Source organism: Zeugodacus cucurbitae, chromosome 5 (assembly GCF_028554725.1).
Source record: "Zeugodacus cucurbitae isolate PBARC_wt_2022May chromosome 5, idZeuCucr1.2, whole genome shotgun sequence".
NCBI lineage: Eukaryota > Metazoa > Arthropoda > Insecta > Diptera > Tephritidae > Zeugodacus > Zeugodacus cucurbitae.
The window spans coordinates 71,733,984-71,754,351 of record NC_071670.1 but is presented as its reverse complement, the minus strand read 5'-3'; the positions used below and the strand labels follow the sequence as shown (position 1 = coordinate 71,754,351).

The following is a 20,368-nucleotide window of genomic DNA, read 5'->3' as shown; positions in this document are numbered from 1 at the left end:
CACCATTTTTATATCGAAGTTCGAGAAAATGTAAATTCACATTTTAACTGTGAATAGAAAAATAGTCGTATTAGGCGATTTGCACACTACCTAGCGCTGGCATACCCACTCACACATGAGTTCCTCCCAAACAAAGCTTAAGTTGAGAGCATTCTTCCAGCGCTTCCCACATCTTCACTCTCCCTCTATTCACATGACTTCTACCATATGTGACGTGATGTAATTTTCTTTTTGAAATATGTTATCAAACTTTTGAATTTTGTTCTTAGCAAAAGAAAATCCTTAAACCATATTCCTCGTTGTAGAAGCAAAAATATGTACAGAATTGCAACTGTAAATTGAGTGGCAGTAATGCCGCCAGCAAAATCACACCGGCACCAACAATCCTCTTGCACAGCGCCGAAGTACATCCGAAGAGCACAATTATGGTCTCCAGTCCCGAGGACGGTGGCACTGCTGACATCTCCATAGCACCAGTAAGCTTGACGACCTCCCCCAAAGAAATTCCATTGCCCAACACTACAAAAACGACGGCTCAATCCACTGTGACGAACTCATTAGATGACACCACACCGTCGCCAGCGAAAACTGAACGCCATGTCCAATACGATGAGAGTTCCATTAGTCCGACATCAGCTGCGACAAATGCGCACCAGTCGCCAACATGCAATCTGCGGCGCCAATGCTCCACGCTGTCCAATTCGAGCGATAAAGTAATGATATTCGGTGACTCTGCACCGCCGCACAGGGCACTGATTGTGTCCTACAACAACAGTAATACCACATGCTGTACACCCATAACAAATGCTTGCACCAGCACCAAGAAATCACCGTCGTTCAGTACAACATTACTGCCATTAACTAGAACGAATACACCAACATCAACATCTACACCAACATTGTCAACAAGATCATCATCATCATCCTCATCATCCTCATCATCACTGAAATTATCATCATCATCAACATCATCACTCACACAAATAACGAGAACAATGCACTCTGATTCGTTAACGCAAATAGCGGCACCAACGCCCACCAGTCCCCCAGCAAGCACACGAAAACCAAGCATTACAACAAATACGAAAAACATTGGCAACACAAGTGTGCAATGCTCCGCCTGTGATTGCCGCCGCTCAGTGCCAAAAGCATCACGCCCAAAAGGCAGCATGAAATCGAAACTGAAGTCGAACTTAAAATCGCAATCCAAAAGAATGCTCAAGCAAACATGCGACAATTGTACAAAATGCACCCACCAAAATAACAACAAAAGTGTCCGCATCATCACCAACACCAACAGCAACCCGGACACCGACACCGACAGCAAGGGCAAAAGCAATTGTAAAAACCGAAAAAACACAAAATCCACAAGCACCACAGACAATGTATTTAACCTCTACGCCAACGGCTGGAGCACGTCCCACCACCAACAAGTGCACGTATGCATGCGATTTTGTACTTGACTAAATGTATTTTGTGCGCTCGATTTCATGAATGTCCGCCCCAGGCAGTCGAAAGCCCGGCCCCAGTGGCTTAAACGCTTCATGCACCCTAGAAACCTCTCTTGTTTGCTCTTATGTTTGCTTTGAGTATCCCATTTTCTTCAGTTTTGAAAAAAGTTCTTCCTCTGCCTAACTGCCTTCCCGCTAAATTTTTCATTTATTTTTATTATTTTGCACGATTTTTCTTAAATAGTTAGCTGCATAAGTACATATAGGACTTAAGAAATTAATCTTCTTATTAATTAAGTATTCGAAAGGCATGTATTCAACCAACTGCTAAAATCATAACTCTCCATAACTCCAAAAAGCAAACAGCTTTCGGGTCGCTTCAATTTTTTTTCAATTTTCTTATCTAACCTCAAACAGCATGCTTTGAAACCGCTGAATATATGTACCATATATATCGTACAACCGCTTTTAAGCTCGTACTTGTATTAACACTAGAGCGAACTGAAAATAAGCTTGCATAACTCATAACTGTCTTAACAAAAAATTAAGCCAATATCTGTAAATAATTAAAAGACTATCACGCTTCGTCCATATACATACATATAAGTACATACATACATACATACATTTCGACATGCTACCATTGTAACCTTCACACGTGTGACATGGCAGTATAGCTTAACTGATATTTTCGTATGTCTTCAAGGCTCTTGAACCGGTGGACTTTTCGGCGAATCCCGAATTCGAGCCAGAGTTTCGTTGGTACGACAAGACGCTGCTGGATGCAGTGCGTTCCGACGAGGAACATGCGCAAAATTTCTTCCGCCTGCTCGCGCTTTGTCACACCGTGATGCCCGAGTATGTGGAAGGACGCCTAGAATACCAGGCGCAAAGTCCCGATGAGGCAGCCTTGGTATCGGCAGCGCGAAATTTCGGCTTCGTTTTTCGTTCACGAACGCCGAATAGTATAACCATAGAGGTGAAAGGGAACCGAGAGGTGAGCACCTTGCTTTTGTGAATATAAACACATCCATATAATAAAAAAAACTGTCTCTCTTACTTACAGGAGTATGAACTTCTGAATATTATAGACTTTAATAACGTGCGCAAGCGCATGTCGGTGATATTGAGGCGAGGCGATGACATTATACTGTACTGCAAAGGTGCTGACAATGTGATTTACGATAGGTTATGTACTAGTCAAAACGATATTAAGGCGCGTACCCAGGATCATTTGAATGTGAGCTGTTAACTGAAATTTCGTTTCATTTTCTAACTGGATGAACATTATTTACAGAAATTCGCTGGCGAAGGTTTACGAACACTGGTACTCGCCGAGAGACGTCTTGACGAAGCCTACTACATAGAGTGGTCGCAGCGGCAACAAATAGCGGCAGTTTCGCTGGACGCACGCGAAGAGAAGCTCAACGCCATGTACGAGGAGATCGAAAGCGACTTGATACTCGTCGGTGTGACGGCGATCGAAGACAAACTGCAGGACGGTGTACCTCAGACGATAGCTAACCTACAAATGGCCGGTATAAAAATTTGGGTACTAACCGGTGATAAACAAGGTGTGTAGATGAGCCAAAATAAATTCAATGGCACAGCAATTTATTTCGAACCATTCATTTAGAAACGGCTATAAATATTGGCTATTCCTGTCAGTTGTTGACCGATGAATTGGCCGATGTCTTCATCGTGGACGGCAGTTCACTTGAGGAAGTCAACAAGCAACTGCGCCAATTCCGTGAATCGGTGCGAATACTCAATCGATTTAGACCAACGCGTAAGCACTGATGATGCGTAGCATGCAGAATGAAGTCACATACTAATTTGAATTAACGTTTCTTCCTTTCCATTTACCTATTTGCTTGCAGCGCTAGAGCCGACAGTTAACTTGAATCTCAATTTAAATGGTGCGAATAGTGCCGATCGGAACTCGTCTGTGATGTATGGCACTGGGTTGCGCACGCGGACCTCACCGCCGCCAGCGCCAGCGATATCGGTGGTTACCTTTAGGTGGGATGATGACAAAATTAAGCATAATAAGGGCGAACCGGACAGGTAGAGGGAACTCCAAAACAAACGCCACACATTTACACCCACCCACCTACAAACACTCTCTATTTCTCTGCTACTCTTCTACGTTTCTCATTTATTTTAATCTACTATTTATTTTTGTCTCTAAGCAAAATTCGTATTCCTTGATTTTTTAGTATTATTTCGGATTTCTTTCGAATTTAAATCTCGTACTGAAATGCTTAATATTGATATGAAGAACTCTATATATTTTCCTAAATTTCGAGCTTAAACTTCACAGAAATATGCATACGTAAATAATTCGTGTTATTTCGTAGATATTTTTCGTACATGTAGATACATACAAATATGGTCACGAGGCATTGTTTTATTTTTTGGTCATTAACTTGAGTTAATAATTGCATTGTCAGTAAATAAAATCGGCAGAGAAAAAATCCACAATTTCAACTTAATAGACGTATCTCAGAAAAAACACTTTTAACGAAGATTTAGAGAATTCGATTCATAAAGTAAAGTCTAATCTCATATGTTTTAATAATGAATGGTAATTTTACCAGTCGCAAATGAGCCAATGCTTATCAATAATCTCTTCATATCCTGTTAAATGGTGTATATTTGGATTATACAATATTTCGAAAGTATTTCGAAATGAAGGGAATTCCCCACAAATAAACATAAATAAAATAAGAAACAAATTTTCTTCAATTCAATACATTTTCCAATAATTTATCATTCACTTTTGTACCAATGAGAGAGGTTGGTACTGGGCGTATGAGTAATATTTTCCATAAAGAGATAGAATAAGGATATAAATAGCAGCCAACCACTATCTAACAAATCTTCAAAAATAACCCTAATGAGTAATAACAAACAAAAGAAAGTTGGGCCAATAAGATATCTGACTTTTAAAGTGCTACTATAGTTAAGGAGCACTCTTATATATGTAAATATACTTTATCTATATTCAATTGCTTCTATGATCTTCATAAAGTGGCAGATATGTACACGATTCTTATATGTAAGACGCTGCAATTTTAAGTCAAACTTTTTGATTATCATTTATCAGCTCTTCAATATCAGAAATACCTTCAACCCTTAGAGTTGTAGTTAGATACTCAGCGCGACTCCTGTTTCCCTTATAAAATTCTTAAATCGCCATTCGCCAATCAACAATTTCAGTTTTAGTCAAATGAGTGGAGTATTTTAAGTTGAGAATATATATATGTTGTAGCAACTGTACGTATGCACAAATTAAATTTTCAGTTTTCACAAAATTAATTATTGCTTAGAACACAAACTCTTTAAAACATACAAACTTATAACACATTGAAACCCAAGTAATCAGTTACATAAAGAAATAGCAATCAGTGATTCGATTATATTGTACAAGGATGATCCCCTCTATTGGTACTTGTTTCGCCCGAAAAGTAAATACTTGTTCCTTCATGCAAATTTTTTAACACATTTAATAGTTAATAGTTATAATTAATTACGCTTTGTTGTTCGTTCGTTCGTTCGTTCCTTTCAAATTACCTTCATATACTCGTATTATCTTTTTTTACATACATACATATAATTAAACATATGTATAGTACTCGTTTTTCACTCACTTATCATTCAAGCCATCATGTTGTTGCTGTTATTGTTGCTTTCGTTATTGTTAAGAGCTTAAAGAGCTTTTAAAATTCGTATATGTATTAGTTATGTAAGTACATATGTAGGCTTTAAACGCATGTCATCATTATGTCCAAAGGTTGTTAAAGTCAAAATGGCGTTAAATTCATTGAAACATTTTTGAAATTGCTTGTGAAAGCTCGTTGCATTGTTTTTGTTAATTCATTTTTGCCGTCCTTTGTATCTGTTGCTAATCAATCACCCGGCCACACAGTCAATCAAACAGTTTCCTTCTACTTTTGATTAAACGAAACGCCACTTAATTGAGTCAATTAGCAATTTCTACCACTAATTGACTCAATTAAAGTGCGATCCACGCACGTCTACTACAATAGCTTCGCTAATAAAGCGTGGGTAAATGCATGTTAAAAACTCTTCTCAAAATTTAACAAACGCTAATTGAATTTCATAATTTTACTGCTCGTCTGCATGATCTGTGTAACCGTAGTCATACATTCATTTCTACCGCCCACTCTCATGTAGTACTGTCTACCGTCTTTGTACAAAGTGTCATTTATGCGTTTATTTTAATTTTCTCTCTGTGTACCTTTGCGGATATGCAATATTTTCATAAATGATTAACGATAAACGATTTCGTATCCACCACAGCGCCGAGTGCAATGAACTGTATGACAATATTGAGAAAGGTGAAGAGGGTGCGAGTGCATTGCACCCGGATGAGGTTATAGAAGAGAATACTGGATTCGCTATTGTTGTGAATGGACATTCATTAGTCTACTGCCTCTCGCCTGAATTGGAATCAAAGTAAGTCACTTTCACTCGCTCGATCTTCCTTACATTGAAATTAAATTTGGAATATTTATCTTTTGCACTGAGTTTAGATTCCTGGATGTGGCTTCACAGTGCAAGGCCGTCATTTGCTGTCGCGTAACGCCGCTGCAGAAAGCCTTAGTGGTGGAGTTGATTAAGCGCGCCAAGAATGCGGTAACACTGGCAATCGGCGATGGCGCCAACGACGTCTCAATGATCAAAGGTAATGCAACAACTTGAGCATATCCATGGTACATAACAATAATGGGAATATGTAATTGTAGCTGCTCATATAGGCGTTGGCATCTCCGGTCAGGAGGGTTTACAAGCGGTACTGGCCAGCGACTATTCGATAGCGCAGTTCCGCTACTTGGAGCGTCTGCTGCTCGTTCATGGCCGCTGGTCGTACTATCGCATGTGTAAATTCTTGCGCTATTTTTTCTATAAGAATTTTGCATTTACCCTGTGCCACTGCTGGTATTCGTTCTTTTGCGGCTTTAGCGCGCAGGTATGTGTCCACATAGAACTAAAATCAGTATTGGTAGTAATTAATGCGTTTTGAATATACATATCATTGCGCCTTTGTAGACGGTGTTCGACCCGATGTTCATATCAGTATACAATCTGTTCTACACCTCACTGCCGGTGTTAGCTTTGGGTGTGTTCGAGCAAGATGTCTCCGACAAGCACAGCATTGAATATCCGAAGTTATATACACCCGGACTGAAAAGTCAACTGTTCAACACGCGCGAATTCGTTTACAGCGTCCTGCATGGTGCCTTCAGTTCGCTCATATTATTCTTAATACCATACGGTAATAGACGAGTCCGAACGAATTGTCTTTGAGATATGCCATTTTTATTAATTCTTATTTTTGGTGTTTTAGGCACGTACAAGGATGGTGTCTCGCCAAATGGACTCATACTGAGCGATCACATGACCTTGGGTGCGGTTGTTGCCACCATTCTCATAATTGACAATACTGCTCAGATAGCCTTGTATACTTCATATTGGACGATATTCAATCACATAACCGTTTGGGGTAGCTTGGTATGTTTCTTCGTGTTGGATTATTTCTATAACTATGTCTTCGGTGGCCCCTATGTCGGCTCACTGGCGATGGCTATGAAGGATTTGACCTTCTGGGCGACAATGGTTATAACAGTTATTGTGATAATGGCTCCTGTGTTGGCCTACAAATTCTACCTAATCGATGTATATCCAAGCCTAGCTGATAAGGTAAGCAATTGCATAGAGACCTCTACTTAACAATAACTAATTATTCTTTGTCTACCAGATACGTCTTAAATGTCGCGTGAGCACACGCCAGTCCCGTCAAAGTAACATGGTAATGCGGACACCTTCGGCCAGAAAAGCACGACGTTCGTTGCGCTCCGGCTATGCGTTTGCACATCAGGTGAGTTCGACGATGAGTTATAGAAGAATGCTTGAAGTGGCCACACACTAGTTTTAACGGTACACAAGATAAAATTTAAGGAATTAAATGAAAAATGTTAGGACTGAAATTCTGATAGAATTTGGAAGATATTTTTTTAAACTGGTTTATGCTTGAGTTACTCGTCGTAAAAGCAATTTTTTTGGAAAACAAACTAAAATATTTTGAACGCTTTCCAGGAGGGCTTTGGTCGACTCATTACTTCGGGTAAGATCATGCGCAAATTACCGCAGGATTTCGCATTCCCATTGGGCTTGGGCAGTAAAAAGTTGCAGCCGCAAACGATAGATGGCAACGAGGGCAAAGGTAATCAAAACAATAACAACAGCACTCGAAGTAACAAAAACTCGTCGACGGGATATCTCAACGATACCGATGCCGAGAGCGCTGCGGGCGGTGACAGCAGCAATGGCGCTCGTAGCGATGAAAACGTAAGCCCACGTGCACCTTGCCAAGACTTAGATACAATTAATCTTTAAGTTAATTAACGTATGTATGTATGTGTAGCATATAGAAAGCGAACATTGAACGATTGGCAGGCATCAGCAGTTCAATCCATATGACACCAAAAGAATAAACCAAAAAGCAAATTGAAAATTACAAATTACAAATTCCAAATTGCACATTGCAATGGAAAAGGAGAACTTGAATTATTGCAATCAAGGCACAAGAGGAAAGTTTTAACAAAATGCTGTAGCAATTAGTTCGTAATTATTTAAGGACTCTACAATCAACTAGAAAACCCAAGAACCTTTATAGTCATAGAATTATTATATATACCTACATATATGTATGTTAATACTGTACGATCAGGTGATTGTGTTTAATTATCTACTATTTGTAAATATTTTGATAAAACTACGCAATTAGTATGAAAAACAAACAACAAAATTATTTGAAATCTGTAAGGCAGAAGTGAAGAAATACAAAATTTCAAAATTTATAAAATAAAAGCTTTAATATTTAGTAAACAGCTTTAACGATATCTAAATAAGTAATAGCCACCCTTTCACATGCACATGCGTGTGCATAGATAATAAAGAGTGCTTGTATGGCTTAGTCTGCAGATCGATCTGCAGGGAATCCCTCTTATCTCTCAAATTATGAAAATGTTGGAAATTTTTACAATTATATTAGCGCGTAAATATATGTTAAAAAGAATCTCATCTCAAAAACCGACTCAAAACACAAAGTTTCACAAAAATGTATTATCGTTTATAAAATAATCATAAATAACCATAGAGATTTTGTTGCTTGTATACACTCGTCAGTTGGGAGGCCACGATACTTATACTTTTATGAATCATCAAAGTGATAATAACAACAAAACTGTATAAAATCCTAAATTGTTAACATATTCTTGCAGAAGCATCAGAGTTTCAATTATATTGACATGATCTTGGTTCTAAACTTGTACTTTGAGTAAACCAAAAAAAAATCTTATTTTTTTTTATTATTTAAGAACTCCAGTGCATACGTTATTTAAATACTTAATTTGTTTATACAATACATTTTCTATATTGCTTATTTAATAAGAGATGTTAATAAACAAGGGAAATCTTATGAAAATATTCAAAAATAAAGAGAAGCGATTTTGAGTTTTTCTTCATAAAAAATTAGCTATTTCTTTTTCACGTAGAAAGTTTGCTGATTATAACAATGCATTAAACCCTTCATATTCTTAATATTCTTAATATTTCCATAAAACAATTGCATTTTTTTGCATATGTCTCTAATATTACCATTACTAGTGTCAGTCAATTATTTCCGAAATCGAAATAGAAAACAATATAACACCAAATGATGCGGATGTGATGAAGTTCTCTGATTGGTGTTCTGCAATTTAGAATCAAAGTGAGGATATGTTGGGACGATGACGAGAACCGTTGTTAGAGTGAATGAGGCTTAACAGTTTTAAGATATATTTTTAGTAACAAACAACTTTTTATTTACATACAAATATTAATCAATTATGTTATCTTATACCTCTTACATGGCGAAACGAAGTACCGTTACAATAAGCAGAATAGCATTTCACAAGAATTTAAATTTATTTTCTTAATTCAAATAATTTTAACTTGTTTATTATAAAACTATAATTTTTTGACTTTTTCACAAACAAGTTTAATAAATTTAAGATTATTTGTCACACTAATACACTCGAGTTCCTTTTCGCTCCGTTGCATTAGGAATAAAGCTAAATCAAAGAGTTCTTATTTGACATGTAAATCTTCCAATGTGCTAAGTGCTAAAGGTTATCGAGTGTGAACTACTAAATTCATTTTTATAGATTATGACTAAAAATATTAGAAAATACTTTTCTAAACCGTTTTCAAAAGATAAGATATTTAGAAGAGGCATACAAATATGATTGGCTTTTAAACTATTTGAAAATATGTGAAGTTGAATGCGCAGTAGAAATAATGTAAAATTCAAATTATATAAGCCACAAATGTTAAATCTTTAGTTAAACAAAATATTTATTTGTATTATTATAAGTTTCAAGTTAACGGCTAATAAAAGAAAATTGTCAAGTTTTGCCTTAATATAATAATCAATATTTCATTGAAGTAACTCTTTCTAAACAAATAAACTGGAATGTTTGGACCAATGAGAATTGAAATTATCCGTAGAGAATTGTTACCTAAACATAAAAAGAATTGTGATTAATTACAACTTTTTTATACAAAGCCAAAATATCTTACGAGTAGTCTTAAATCTTGCCTGCTCGCTTTAATTAGAATGTCAGTGTTCATTGACGTCCAATTCCTATACCAAACTAGCAAGTGTACTTATGTTCGTATGTAAGATAGTGATTATAGTAGATTTACTCATATACACACATACATACATGCATTCAGCGCTAAATGCTTTTCAATATGCAACTGATCTTTAGTAGAGCAGTAGTACACATACTCACAACACTGAGTATCGTGGGGACGTAGGGAAGCATGCGCTCCGCTATTATAGTTGTACTATTCTATTCAATATGTATTTTTAAGGCGCTTTAAGTTTTGAACATTGATGATTAATGTTGAACATTGTTTTTAATAAAGAATATTGTATTTTTACATATACTGAATTGTGTTTTTTTCTGGCTTATATATGTTATGTACATATTAAAGTGTGAAATTATAGGAAATAAACAATAGAAAAAACTAACAATTCATGCATACGAATTATTATAAAAATATTACCATTAATAACATTTTGTGAGTTTAATCAAAAAAGCTTCTTTGGCACTGTGCCACCTTCTAAGGCATCAATCAGTTTCCGTTTGAGATTTGGTCTCTCCTCGACTGCCTGCTTGTTACCTGAGGGCATTGGTAGTTTGTGTCCCATAGATGGGGCTGGTTTATTGGAAAAGTATTTCATACACAATGCTTCTGTACACGTGCAACGTTGTGCTGGATTAAGTGCTAATAACTTTTCCGCCAATACGATGAGATCATCGGGCGCAGCTGTGAATATATGTTGTAATGGAATTGCAGGAAACTGTTTAAATTGCATATAATCAGGTAATTTATTTAGATTCGGCCAAGTCTCTTCAGTAGGTGTGCCAAGAGCTTGGAAAATCTTTGTGAGCTGGTCAAGGTCCGAGTCGCCTGGTAGAAAGGGGACTCGTAAAAGCAATTCAGCAAGTATGCAGCCTACAGCCCAAATATCTATTCCAGTGCTATACTGGCGCGCGCCAAATAACAGTTCAGGTGCTCGGTACCACCTTGTCACTACTTGATGTGTGTATATTCGATTAGGGGAGCCAAAGAATTTGGCTAAACCAAAATCACCGATTTTAAGTACACCGTCTGAATTAACCAATAAATTGTTGGGTTTCAAATCTCGATGCAGAATCCAGTTCATATGCAAATATTCTAAGCCACGCAATGTCATAACCATGTAGGCTTTTATGTTTGCCTGTGTGAGTATAATTTTAGGATCTTTAATGATAATTTCCAAATCGGTATCCATAAAGTCGAAGACTAAGGACACATTTGATTTATGACCAAAAACGTCTACTAAACCAATAACGTTTTCATGTTGCAGCTCATGTAATAACTTAATTTCACGCAAAGCAGTGCGATTTATGCCATCCTGGGCCTCTTCCCTACTTCCTATTTTTATCTTTTTTACTGCGACAATCTGATCGGTGAGCACATCTCGCGCCTTATATACTGTGGCAAACTGAAAGGATGTAATAAATTCCAAATATACACTTCCGAACTTCCTCTGTGGAGATTACAAGTATATTTAATATTCACCTGACCCTCGCCGAGAAATGAAATTTTCTCATAACGAGTAAGCTTTCCGTCCAACTGCTGCATTTAGATTATTATATTTTACAAACTGCTATATATTTAAAAATGACTTCTTTTCATAAAAAAAATACCAGCAGTTACCAACCAATTTCGCAAATATCGCAAATATATTTTGTTTTTAATCGACCGGCGAAAAACTACATGAATATAAATATTGCAATTATCTCAGTGCATACAATTCCCACTCTGATAATAATGTATGATCCAATGGTGAGATGGCGCTGTCATAAGAAGCAGAAGATTTTAAGAAAAATTTTCAATACTTTCAGAAAATTTCTTCAAAATTATAATACAAAGTTTTTAATAATATATAATTATTATCAAGTGAACAAAATTATAAAATTTAAGAAGTTTCGACATGAAAATTATTATCATATTTTTTTAATTCATCAAGGCATTGCCAACAACAGAAAAGGCAACTGAAAATGTCAAATATTCGGACTTGGCAATATGGCGGATGTGTGAAAATGATCGAACTTGGCAGCACTATGTGAACATGTTCTTTTTCTGGCGAACGCCATTACTGTCTGGAGCGAAGGCAAATTTTCTGAGTTTAAAAGTAAGAAATTTGCTATTATAAATTATTGAAATATCAATTAAAGGACTCCATATTCAATCAAAACCATTACGCTAATCAAAAAGTGGAATTTTAAAGCTTCTGCGATGAATTGTGACAAGTTTAAATTTGAGGTTAAAATGCTTAGCAAAGCCACTGATTAAGTGTAATTTTTGAGACAACTTCACACGTGTGTTTGTGATTTATTCGACAGTTTTCCAAAGTTTATTCACTCTACATATAAGTGGCTATAAAAATAAAATAAAATTAATAGAAAGTGATAAATATGTCCAAAACTAAAACCATACACGTTCCAATATTGGCGTATATGGTATTCAATTGGACCATAAAATATTGGTTAACTATTCCTCTTAAGGATATCGGCTAAAAGATAAACTCCTTAATAAAGTAATACCTACAAAATTATAATTACATACTAGAATCTATGCATTTGGTCGTCCATAACTAAAACCGTACGCACTCCAATCAATAGTATATGCGGTATTCAATTGGACCATATAAAACTTATGATTAACTATTCCTCTTAAGGATATCGTCTCGAAGATATCTCCTTAATAAAGTTAAAAACCAACAGTAGCTCAGTTATAAAAATTTCGATTCTAAGCTAAACAATGTTTCTAATTAACTGTCAACATTTTCAATACACTAATTGCATACTTGCGTCTAAGGAATTTTTGTCCATAACTAAAACCGTACGCACTTCAATCAATAGTATATGCGGTATTCAATTGGACCATATAAAACTTATGGTTAACTATTCCTCTTAAGGATATCGTTTCGAAGATATCTCCTTAATAAAGTTAAAAACCAACAGTAGCTCATAGTTATACAAATTTAAATTATAAAGTCAACAATATTTTAATTATCTCTCAATATTTTCAGAATGGCTGAAGTTGAAGAAAGTGTTGTCGAAAACTTCGAGGAGCAAGCGCCAATTGAAACTGAGGGTGCTGAGACTCTTTTGGAAACAAATGTTGTGGCCACAACCGAATTGCCCGAAATCAAACTTTTCGGACGTTGGTCATGCGACGATGTCACTGTGAATGACATCTCACTGCAAGATTACATTTCCGTCAAAGAGAAATTCGCTCGCTACTTGCCACATTCTGCTGGTCGTTATGCGGCTAAGCGTTTCCGCAAGGCTCAATGCCCTATTGTCGAGCGTTTGACCAACTCCCTCATGATGAAGGGCCGCAATAACGGTAAGAAACTGATGGCTTGCCGTATTGTCAAACACTCTTTTGAGATCATCCACCTGTTGACAGGCGAAAACCCCCTACAGGTAATTATTTTGGTATTAATAATGTCAAAAATTATGTCCCATGCTAAACTGTTGTAGAGACACTTCCAACTCTATGATCAGGTAGAATGAGGACGCATAACAAATAATATACTCCTTATTTTGAATATTTTGAGAAATAAATATTAATTGGCTGGAGTATTTTACATAGTTTATATGTAAATCTATATATATTTGATGATGATGATTATACCCTTTTTCAGATTCTCGTGAGCGCCATTATCAACTCCGGTCCCCGTGAAGATTCGACCCGTATTGGTCGTGCTGGTACCGTGCGCCGTCAAGCCGTCGATGTGTCGCCTTTGCGTCGCGTCAATCAAGTAAGCCATTTATTAATTTCATTTTCTATGCCTATTACAATACCTTGTAAATGTTATGTACATCCTTTACAAGACTATAACAGTAGGCTATATAAAAATAACATTTAAATACCCATAGCGTCAAAAAGTATTATCGGCTTTTGTCGCATGAACTAAATGAACATTTTAAGTATATTTTAGGTCCAGCTTATTACTCATTCTTTTATTGCATAAAACTTGAGTTATGCTTCTGGACTAGAAAAAAATCTGAAACAGTTTTAAAGAAACAAATATTATATACATACATTGTTTTTAAACCGTCTTAGAACAAACTCTATAGTAGTGATTTTTTTGTAGACGATTTTAGATAAACATTAATGTGTTTTTATTTATTTTAGGCTATTTGGCTGTTGTGCACTGGTGCTCGTGAAGCTGCATTCAGAAACATCAAGACCATTGCTGAGTGCTTGGCTGATGAATTAATTAATGCTGCTAAGGTAATTTTCAAAATATATAATAGCGTTATATTAAACAAATCCCAACTCAAATACGGTGTAGTAATTTCAAAATGATGGTATTAAATCCATTAAAAAATGTTAACAAACATGTCCTCTCTAATGCAAAACAATGTTCTTACCAAATTGTTTTGCCTCGCTTGTGGACAAGATCAATATTTCTATTATCCTAGCGTCTAACTTCATTTATTGAATAGTTTGATGCTCGAGAAACGTAGAAAAACAATTTTTTAAATTTTGTTAACAATTTAGTCCTCTCTAATGCAAAACAATGTTCTTGCCAAATTGCTTTGCCTCGCTTGTGGACAAGATCAACATTTCTATTATCCTAGCGTCTAACTTCATTTATTGAATAGTTTGATGCTCGAGAAACGTAGAAAAACAATTTTTTGAATTTTGTTAACAATTTAGTCCTCTCTAATGCAAAACAATGTTCTTACCAAATTGCTTCGCCTCGCTTGTGGACAAGATCAAGATTTCTATTATCCTAGCGTCTAACTTCATTTATTGAATAGTTTGATGCTCGAGAAACGTAGAAAAACAACTTTTCTAATTTTGTTAACAATTTAGTCCTCTCTAATGCAAAACAATGTTCTTACCAAATTGCTTTGCCTCGCTTGTGGACAAAATTAATTATAGGTTTTATTATCCTAGCACTCTAAAGTAAACAAGACTTTTTATTGCGCTTGAGAAACGTAGAACTACATTCCAATACTACATTACCATTCATCAATACCATCAAGTATTTGAATTGAAAGATCTAGTAAATTCTAAAACATATGTAATATACTTAATGAATACTAATATATATTAAAAATATTTCCTTATTTTCAGGGATCATCTAACTCCTATGCTATCAAGAAGAAGGATGAGTTGGAACGTGTTGCTAAGTCCAACCGATAAGCACTACAATTGTACATTCATTTTTGTGTACATTTTTTACACTTACAAAATTACAAAGATGATTTATTGAATAAATAAAGAAAAGAAATACAGTTGAACTCAATTGGTGTTATTTGTTGTACTTCTTTCGAAGATTCCGTTATATAAATAGGGATTTGTAAAAATAATCTTTTCAGTTGTAGAAATCATAAACGAGTGTCCATAAATTTAATAAGAGTATGAAGGGAGCAAGTAGGTGCCTGGTTATATATATTTTTTTTACATTCAGGGATACAACATCCCTGCTCTTATGTCAGTCTGCTGTGCTGTTTTTGTATAGTTTTGGGGTGACTTGGCAACTCTACTTTTATAATGTGATTGTCAAAATTTTAAATTTTCCCGCGAGCATTTAATGCGTACACTAAATTTAATGTAAATAGAAATGCGAACATGTTCAATGTAGGGGCTATATTCATTGGAAGGGATTCTTCGCAAATATCGCAGTCGTAAGTAAATTCTCCTTTAGTGGCTTATTCATGTGTATTACACAAAATTTACAGATTCCGAGATCAAAAACTCCTTGAAGTATTTATGCGACGCGGTCAAATGATCAAAATTATTGAAGGCGCAACCGAACAATTCATAGAAAGATATCGTAATAGCAAGAAGCCGGAAGACGCATTAGGTGCTTTATTTGTACCGCTCCATTTCGAGTACAGCGATTTAATTGAGACTCATGCAATTGAATTGCTGCATCAGGTTATCGAAGAACCATTACAATTTCTTAACGCTGCTAAATATTGCGTGTATGGAATTGTTCGTGACCAAATTAAATTGTCTCGAAGCACAGAAGAAAGTAACGCACCAAGAGCCATCGACATTGACCAGCTACATTTACAGCTGCGATTCAACGGCTTACCACTACAGGAAGATTTGCACTTTGCAAACTTCAAAAACGGCTGGCCACAAGGGCTGTCGTGGACAATTGGAATTTTATCAGCGATATCTGAACCTCGGTTAGAAATGTGAGACTCATTCCATTTACTTTAATAGACATAACCGTAAACTAACAATAATTATCTTGCGATAAGTTATAACATTAATATTTTTATTCTTTTTAAGTAGAATTAAAAAAAAAAACAATGTTTAATATAAATCTTTACTTTCTTTGTCACAATGTCTATGCGATTCATTTACAGTTTACAGTCGACGTGGTTTTGTTCAACCGGTTGCCAGCGCAACAAAATTAAATCGGACTCAGTAGACGGTAAGATTACATGCACATAGGTTCATCCATTATATATTATTTATCTTCAATCTCAATAGCTCCTATATGCCACAGTTGTGGTCATCACATGAATGAATATGCAAAATTGCGTGTGACTGAGAAATTTCACTTGCTGCGCTTACTTCCCCCCTCTTGTATTGAGAGTCCCAGAGTTGAGAATAAAATTTTTCGTGCACTAACTGTGCATGTCAAAGGTACGGTATATTACATAGAAATACAGTTTTAAAAAATACTGTTATTTTTTTATAAAAGCGATCTATAAATTTAACTTCTAAACTTATATTTAATATATCTAAAGATTAATTTTTAAATTTTTAGAACACGTCCACGATTGCGAGCTTCGTCTTGGTAACAGCTATCTCATAATTGGCTACTACGATTATACGCGCGCTGGTCAAATTTTTCAAGCATGGAGCGTAATCACGCATTAGAGCACGAAAGTACCTTTGCGATGAGCCTGAGGAATATTACAGATAATGAATTAGACGCCCTATTGCATTTTGATAGTCCACCACCGACAATTCAATTCTCCCAAAGCACTAATCAGCATAGAACAGAGCGCAATGAGGGTACTGCAAAGGCGGATCAAACACTCAGTACTTTGCAATTCAATCGGGAAGAGCTTCCATCACAAATGAGTTCACAAGGTGGGAATGTAAATTATTTTCCCGATGATTTGGACTTCACTTTAAATTTTACGCAACAAAGTTCAGAACAGTTTGAGCCGGTTGTGCTAAATTCGATGGAAGTTGAGACCGTTGAAATTAATAACTCCGAGAAACTCCTGAATCCAGAATTTGAACAGACAAACACTAATAATGCTGTTAGAAGAAATGAACATGCAACGAGTAAACCTGGTCAATTTACAAAAGAAACTTCCTCTAGTAATAATTGTGATGCAGTAGATTCTATCGATGAGGTTATCAAAAAGGAACTGTTTGATCTGACGGCAATTGACGCCTTTTCCGATGAAGATGAGTTAACGGTTTTCAAGGCTGTGAACTTGGACCTTTCTTCACAGATGGATCATTCATTAGCTGGTGACGCAAATTTAGACCGCATGGTAAGAAAATAAGCACAATACAGTTTTCTGAGTAACGCCACTTAGACTTCTTTCACTTAGTTGATATAATAACCTAACATATTGAACATTTTTGTCATATTTGATACTAAAACTAGTTTGCTCTACATAATTTAGACCTCGAGTATTATACAGTTATTATGGATAATTATTATGGTATTTGCTAATTACTGAAAACTGTGTGATATTACAGTGTCAAACTCAAATGAATGCAACAAAGAAAGAAACTCAACTTGATAAACAAATCTGTACTTCATGCCCAGTGGCAGTACGTTTAGATCATATCCCAGCTTTACCAAGCACTATTTCGGCTCTTAAACCAGACGATGCAGTGGATTACACACTTAAAAACGTTAATAAAACTAAACCACCAAGAGCAATGGTCAATAGTATATCACCTCCAAAAATGGTCAATGCTAGTGGATCTACAGACCCAACAGATTACAGTTCAACCCGCGATATAGGTATGGTGCCTGTTTCTGTGAAGCAATTATACGATCTGGTACGGGCTCAATACTCTGATTTTGCATTCGTTTACGCGCTAAGCGCACAGCTGTGTCAAGAGCGTGTGCCAATGGATTGTTTTGTTAATCTGAAAATGGGTTTACTACTTAGTTTGGCATCCATTAGTGTAGGTCAGTTCGCAACTACTTGATATAAATAATAATTATGTGATTGCAGACAAATCCCGATCGTCCACCGATACCTATAATTGCGTTCGGCAGTAATACTTACATAGCTAACTATTTACTTACAAACATTGCACAACTGGGCGTTCGGTTCGTTGGGCCTGCAGATATGGTAAAACCGCCATCCTGTGGAAAGTACCGCAATTGCAAATGGATTGTAGCAGATCCAATCCTGCTAGCAAATGGAGGTGTATACTTCGCTGGCGATTGGTCACGTTTGAAGTTGGCGCGGGCCGATCAGCTTTTCAGAGTCATCGAGTGTTCACGAGTGCATGTTGATAATTCGTCACAAATATATCCTTTAGGCACCGCCATATGGACTCACTGGCACTCATACAAAGGCAATGCTAAAGATCAACAGACATTCAACAAAGCCATTAAGTAAGTACACGTACGTAACTGTTTAGCTGAAATTTACGAATTGAAATATTTTTTTCAGAATCTTTGGTATTCCTATTTGCATGGACGACGATGAAAAGCATGAAGTGCTCGTAGACTATATACTAGAGCAATCGTCTGTGAAGATCTTCGAATCGACTGTGGATCACTTGTCAATCAGCAGCGATGACATGCGTTGCTTTTTAAAGGCAATTTCAAAACGTTCCATAGATCTGACACCAGAAGCTTCGCAATTACTACAGCAATATTTTGTAACTTCACGTTTCGCGCGCCCTGGTAAATATCCTTAGCATTATACATATATGTATACATATATTATAACAATTGTCGAAAACTAATTATTTGAAACAACAGAATGCCTGACCAAACAATCCTATGTCGTATTGAAACAATTTGCTGAGTCTTTTGCAAAACTCTGCTTTCGCCACGAAGTGTTGGTCTGCGATGTCGTTGCAGCTGCTTTTATGAGCGAACGGTTCATTCGAAGTATTTTCGGTGTGAATGAAAACTCACCACCCGCATTTGAATCACATAACTTTGTAGGTTCGGTGGATGCGTACATGCTGAAATTTCATGACTGGTTGAATGACTACATCAAAAAATATCAAGACAAATAATTTAGAAACACACTTTTTATACATTTTCTTAAAAACTTATATTTTATTTTAAAATCATATTATATTTAAGTTGTAAAGTTTAGAAATGTGTGAGCTATATGAGCCACTTACATAAATATATGTACTATATATATTAATAAATATACTTTGATATAGCTTTAAAAATTTTGACTCTACCAAGTTAGTGAAAAAATACTCGCGTCAATACAAAATGTGAATTATAAAACTATAATATACCATACCATAAACGTGGTGTATATGAAAACTGAATTCGAAAATAAAATTTCATTCAAAAAGCACAAAAATTAGATACATACTCTTTGCAAATTAGTGGAAAGGCACTCCTCTTTAGAAACACATTTGTATTTGATTAGTTTAATAGGATGTTCTCAGTACTTTACTCAAGTATATCGAAAACTCTGGAATAGCTGCCGTTTCTTGATTGTTTCCAATTTGTTGTTGTTGTTTTTAAGTTTGAGCTATAGTTTCACTTATTTAACACTTACAATTAGCTTAAACCTATTTAAAACCTACGGTCATATACATTTTTCAATTAATCGATTAATTGGTTAATTCCTATATCATACAAGGTATGTGTGAGCAGTAGTTCAATCTTCTTTAGTAACTTGGACAATTTCGCATATGGTTCACAAGAGTTTCTTACTCTTAGTGATTACTCCTGTCGCCTTAATTTAAGTAACTTATAATTTATTGGTATAGGAGTATACGTGCTTAGTAGTCTAGATTCCCTTGAGCGCCGGTAATAATTGCGTCGATCCATATTCTTGCTGCGGCATCTGAGGCCGCTTGCAGATGGTAGCTGCGCTTCTTGGTTTTAACAATAAATGTGCAATGTGGGCGTCCACTCTTCGAGGCGTTTAAATGGTCCAAATACACTTCGTCTATTGTCTAGAAGAAAGCAAAGAAAAAACAAAAACAAAATTAATTATTTAAAGTACAGACACGGAACGGTAATGAAAAATTTAAGTGAGATGTCAAAAGTTCGAAAA

General features: G+C 35.9%; 5 protein-coding genes and 7 non-coding genes across 21 annotated transcripts in view; 10 read left to right on the top strand and 2 right to left on the bottom strand.

Moving 5' to 3' along the window:
• LOC105217648 (phospholipid-transporting ATPase ID) overlaps nt 1–10,472 on the top strand; it is a 29,065-nt gene extending 18,593 nt beyond the window's left edge. For 2 of the 5 annotated variants that reach the window (XM_029043676.2, XM_054230498.1), the window contains exons 9-21: nt 306–713; nt 2,158–2,448; nt 2,518–2,691; nt 2,749–3,025; nt 3,088–3,240; nt 3,332–3,518; nt 5,778–5,933; nt 6,011–6,162; nt 6,224–6,447; nt 6,528–6,753; nt 6,826–7,178; nt 7,237–7,356; nt 7,575–10,472. In XM_029043676.2, the coding sequence (XP_028899509.2) occupies nt 306–713; nt 2,158–2,448; nt 2,518–2,691; nt 2,749–3,025; nt 3,088–3,240; nt 3,332–3,518; nt 5,778–5,933; nt 6,011–6,162; nt 6,224–6,447; nt 6,528–6,753; nt 6,826–7,178; nt 7,237–7,356; nt 7,575–7,874 (3,021 nt within the window). In that variant the 3' untranslated portion in view covers nt 7,875–10,472. The remainder of the gene's footprint in view (nt 1–305; nt 714–2,157; nt 2,449–2,517; nt 2,692–2,748; nt 3,026–3,087; nt 3,241–3,331; nt 3,519–5,777; nt 5,934–6,010; nt 6,163–6,223; nt 6,448–6,527; nt 6,754–6,825; nt 7,179–7,236; nt 7,357–7,574) is intronic. The other 3 variants (XM_011192744.3, XM_011192745.3, XM_011192746.3) reach the window with 3 other exon arrangements.
• Nucleotides 8,430–11,986, bottom strand: LOC105217645 (cyclin-dependent kinase 7). Of its 2 annotated transcripts, XR_008471159.1 has the most exons (3): nt 11,655–11,986; nt 10,101–11,577; nt 8,430–10,039 (listed from the first exon to the last, which is right to left on the bottom strand). XR_008471159.1 is itself a non-coding variant. In XM_011192742.3 (2 exons), the coding sequence occupies exons 1-2, from the start codon at nt 11,715–11,717 to the stop codon at nt 10,618–10,620; spliced, it is 1,023 nt and encodes a 340-aa protein (XP_011191044.1). In that variant the 5' UTR covers nt 11,718–11,986; the 3' UTR covers nt 8,430–10,617. The 2 variants fall into 2 exon arrangements, 1 of the variants encoding a protein (XP_011191044.1); XM_011192742.3 differs by having other exon boundaries at nt 8,430–11,577.
• Nucleotides 11,987–12,119: 133 nt separating this feature from the next.
• LOC105217644 (40S ribosomal protein S5a) lies at nt 12,120–15,408 on the top strand. The gene is made up of 5 exons (XM_011192741.3): nt 12,120–12,270; nt 13,171–13,570; nt 13,792–13,908; nt 14,286–14,384; nt 15,237–15,408. The coding sequence occupies exons 2-5, from the start codon at nt 13,172–13,174 to the stop codon at nt 15,303–15,305; spliced, it is 684 nt and encodes a 227-aa protein (XP_011191043.1). The 5' UTR covers nt 12,120–12,270; nt 13,171; the 3' UTR covers nt 15,306–15,408.
• On the top strand, nt 12,547–12,697 carry LOC114804639 (small nucleolar RNA psi18S-1854). The gene has a single exon (XR_003752772.1). It is a non-coding gene; the product is annotated as a small nucleolar RNA psi18S-1854 (small nucleolar RNA).
• On the top strand, nt 12,716–12,871 carry LOC114804637 (small nucleolar RNA psi18S-1854). The gene has a single exon (XR_003752771.1). It is a non-coding gene; the product is annotated as a small nucleolar RNA psi18S-1854 (small nucleolar RNA).
• On the top strand, nt 12,956–13,111 carry LOC114804636 (small nucleolar RNA psi18S-1854). Its single transcript, XR_003752770.1, has one exon. It is a non-coding gene; the product is annotated as a small nucleolar RNA psi18S-1854 (small nucleolar RNA).
• Nucleotides 14,490–14,630, top strand: LOC128922396 (small nucleolar RNA psi28S-1192). Its single transcript, XR_008471631.1, has one exon. It is a non-coding gene; the product is annotated as a small nucleolar RNA psi28S-1192 (small nucleolar RNA).
• LOC128922398 (small nucleolar RNA psi28S-1192) lies at nt 14,649–14,789 on the top strand. Its single transcript, XR_008471633.1, has one exon. It is a non-coding gene; the product is annotated as a small nucleolar RNA psi28S-1192 (small nucleolar RNA).
• LOC128922399 (small nucleolar RNA psi28S-1192) lies at nt 14,808–14,948 on the top strand. Its single transcript, XR_008471634.1, has one exon. It is a non-coding gene; the product is annotated as a small nucleolar RNA psi28S-1192 (small nucleolar RNA).
• On the top strand, nt 14,967–15,111 carry LOC114804640 (small nucleolar RNA psi28S-1192). Its single transcript, XR_003752773.1, has one exon. It is a non-coding gene; the product is annotated as a small nucleolar RNA psi28S-1192 (small nucleolar RNA).
• A 1,213-nt stretch (nt 15,409–16,621) lies between the features above and the next one.
• Nucleotides 16,622–19,933, top strand: LOC105217642 (uncharacterized). 2 transcript variants are annotated; one of them, XM_029043681.2, is made up of 6 exons: nt 16,622–16,766; nt 16,891–17,635; nt 17,847–18,284; nt 18,335–18,723; nt 18,782–19,017; nt 19,096–19,933. In XM_029043681.2, exons 2-6 carry the CDS (start codon nt 16,982–16,984, stop codon nt 19,356–19,358), a joined length of 1,980 nt encoding a protein of 659 aa, XP_028899514.2. In that variant the 5' UTR covers nt 16,622–16,766; nt 16,891–16,981; the 3' UTR covers nt 19,359–19,933. The 2 variants fall into 2 exon arrangements, with proteins under 2 accessions (XP_028899514.2, XP_054086479.1); XM_054230504.1 differs by lacking the exon at nt 16,622–16,766 and having other exon boundaries at nt 17,078–17,219; nt 17,281–17,635.
• LOC105217641 (pleckstrin homology-like domain family B member 2) overlaps nt 19,733–20,368 on the bottom strand; it is a 33,621-nt gene continuing 32,985 nt past the window's right edge. For all 4 annotated transcript variants that reach the window (XM_029043678.2, XM_011192733.3, XM_054230499.1 and 1 more), the window contains one exon: nt 19,733–20,267. In XM_029043678.2, coding sequence (XP_028899511.2) covers nt 20,091–20,267 — 177 coding nt within the window. In that variant the 3' untranslated portion in view covers nt 19,733–20,090. The remainder of the gene's footprint in view (nt 20,268–20,368) is intronic.

Bases quoted from the DNA above. Each gene is read 5' to 3' on its own strand.
- LOC105217645 (XM_011192742.3), bottom strand. From the start codon at position 11,717: ATGCAGCAGTTGGACGGAAAGCTTACTCGTTATGAGAAAATTTCATTT. The intron at 11,578-11,654 runs GTGAATATTAAA...ACATCCTTTCAG, and splicing joins CATTTCTCGGCGAGGGTCAG to TTTGCCACAGTATATAAGGC.
- LOC105217644 (XM_011192741.3), top strand. From the start codon at position 13,172: ATGGCTGAAGTTGAAGAAAGTGTTGTCGAAAACTTCGAGGAGCAAGCG. The intron at 13,571-13,791 runs GTAATTATTTTG...ACCCTTTTTCAG, and splicing joins CAGGCGAAAACCCCCTACAG to ATTCTCGTGAGCGCCATTAT. The intron at 13,909-14,285 runs GTAAGCCATTTA...TATTTATTTTAG, and splicing joins CTTTGCGTCGCGTCAATCAA to GCTATTTGGCTGTTGTGCAC.
- LOC105217642 (XM_029043681.2), top strand. From the start codon at position 16,982: ATGGAGCGTAATCACGCATTAGAGCACGAAAGTACCTTTGCGATGAGC. The intron at 18,285-18,334 runs GTAGGTCAGTTC...ATGTGATTGCAG, and splicing joins TTAGTTTGGCATCCATTAGT to ACAAATCCCGATCGTCCACC. The intron at 18,724-18,781 runs GTAAGTACACGT...TATTTTTTTCAG, and splicing joins ACATTCAACAAAGCCATTAA to AATCTTTGGTATTCCTATTT.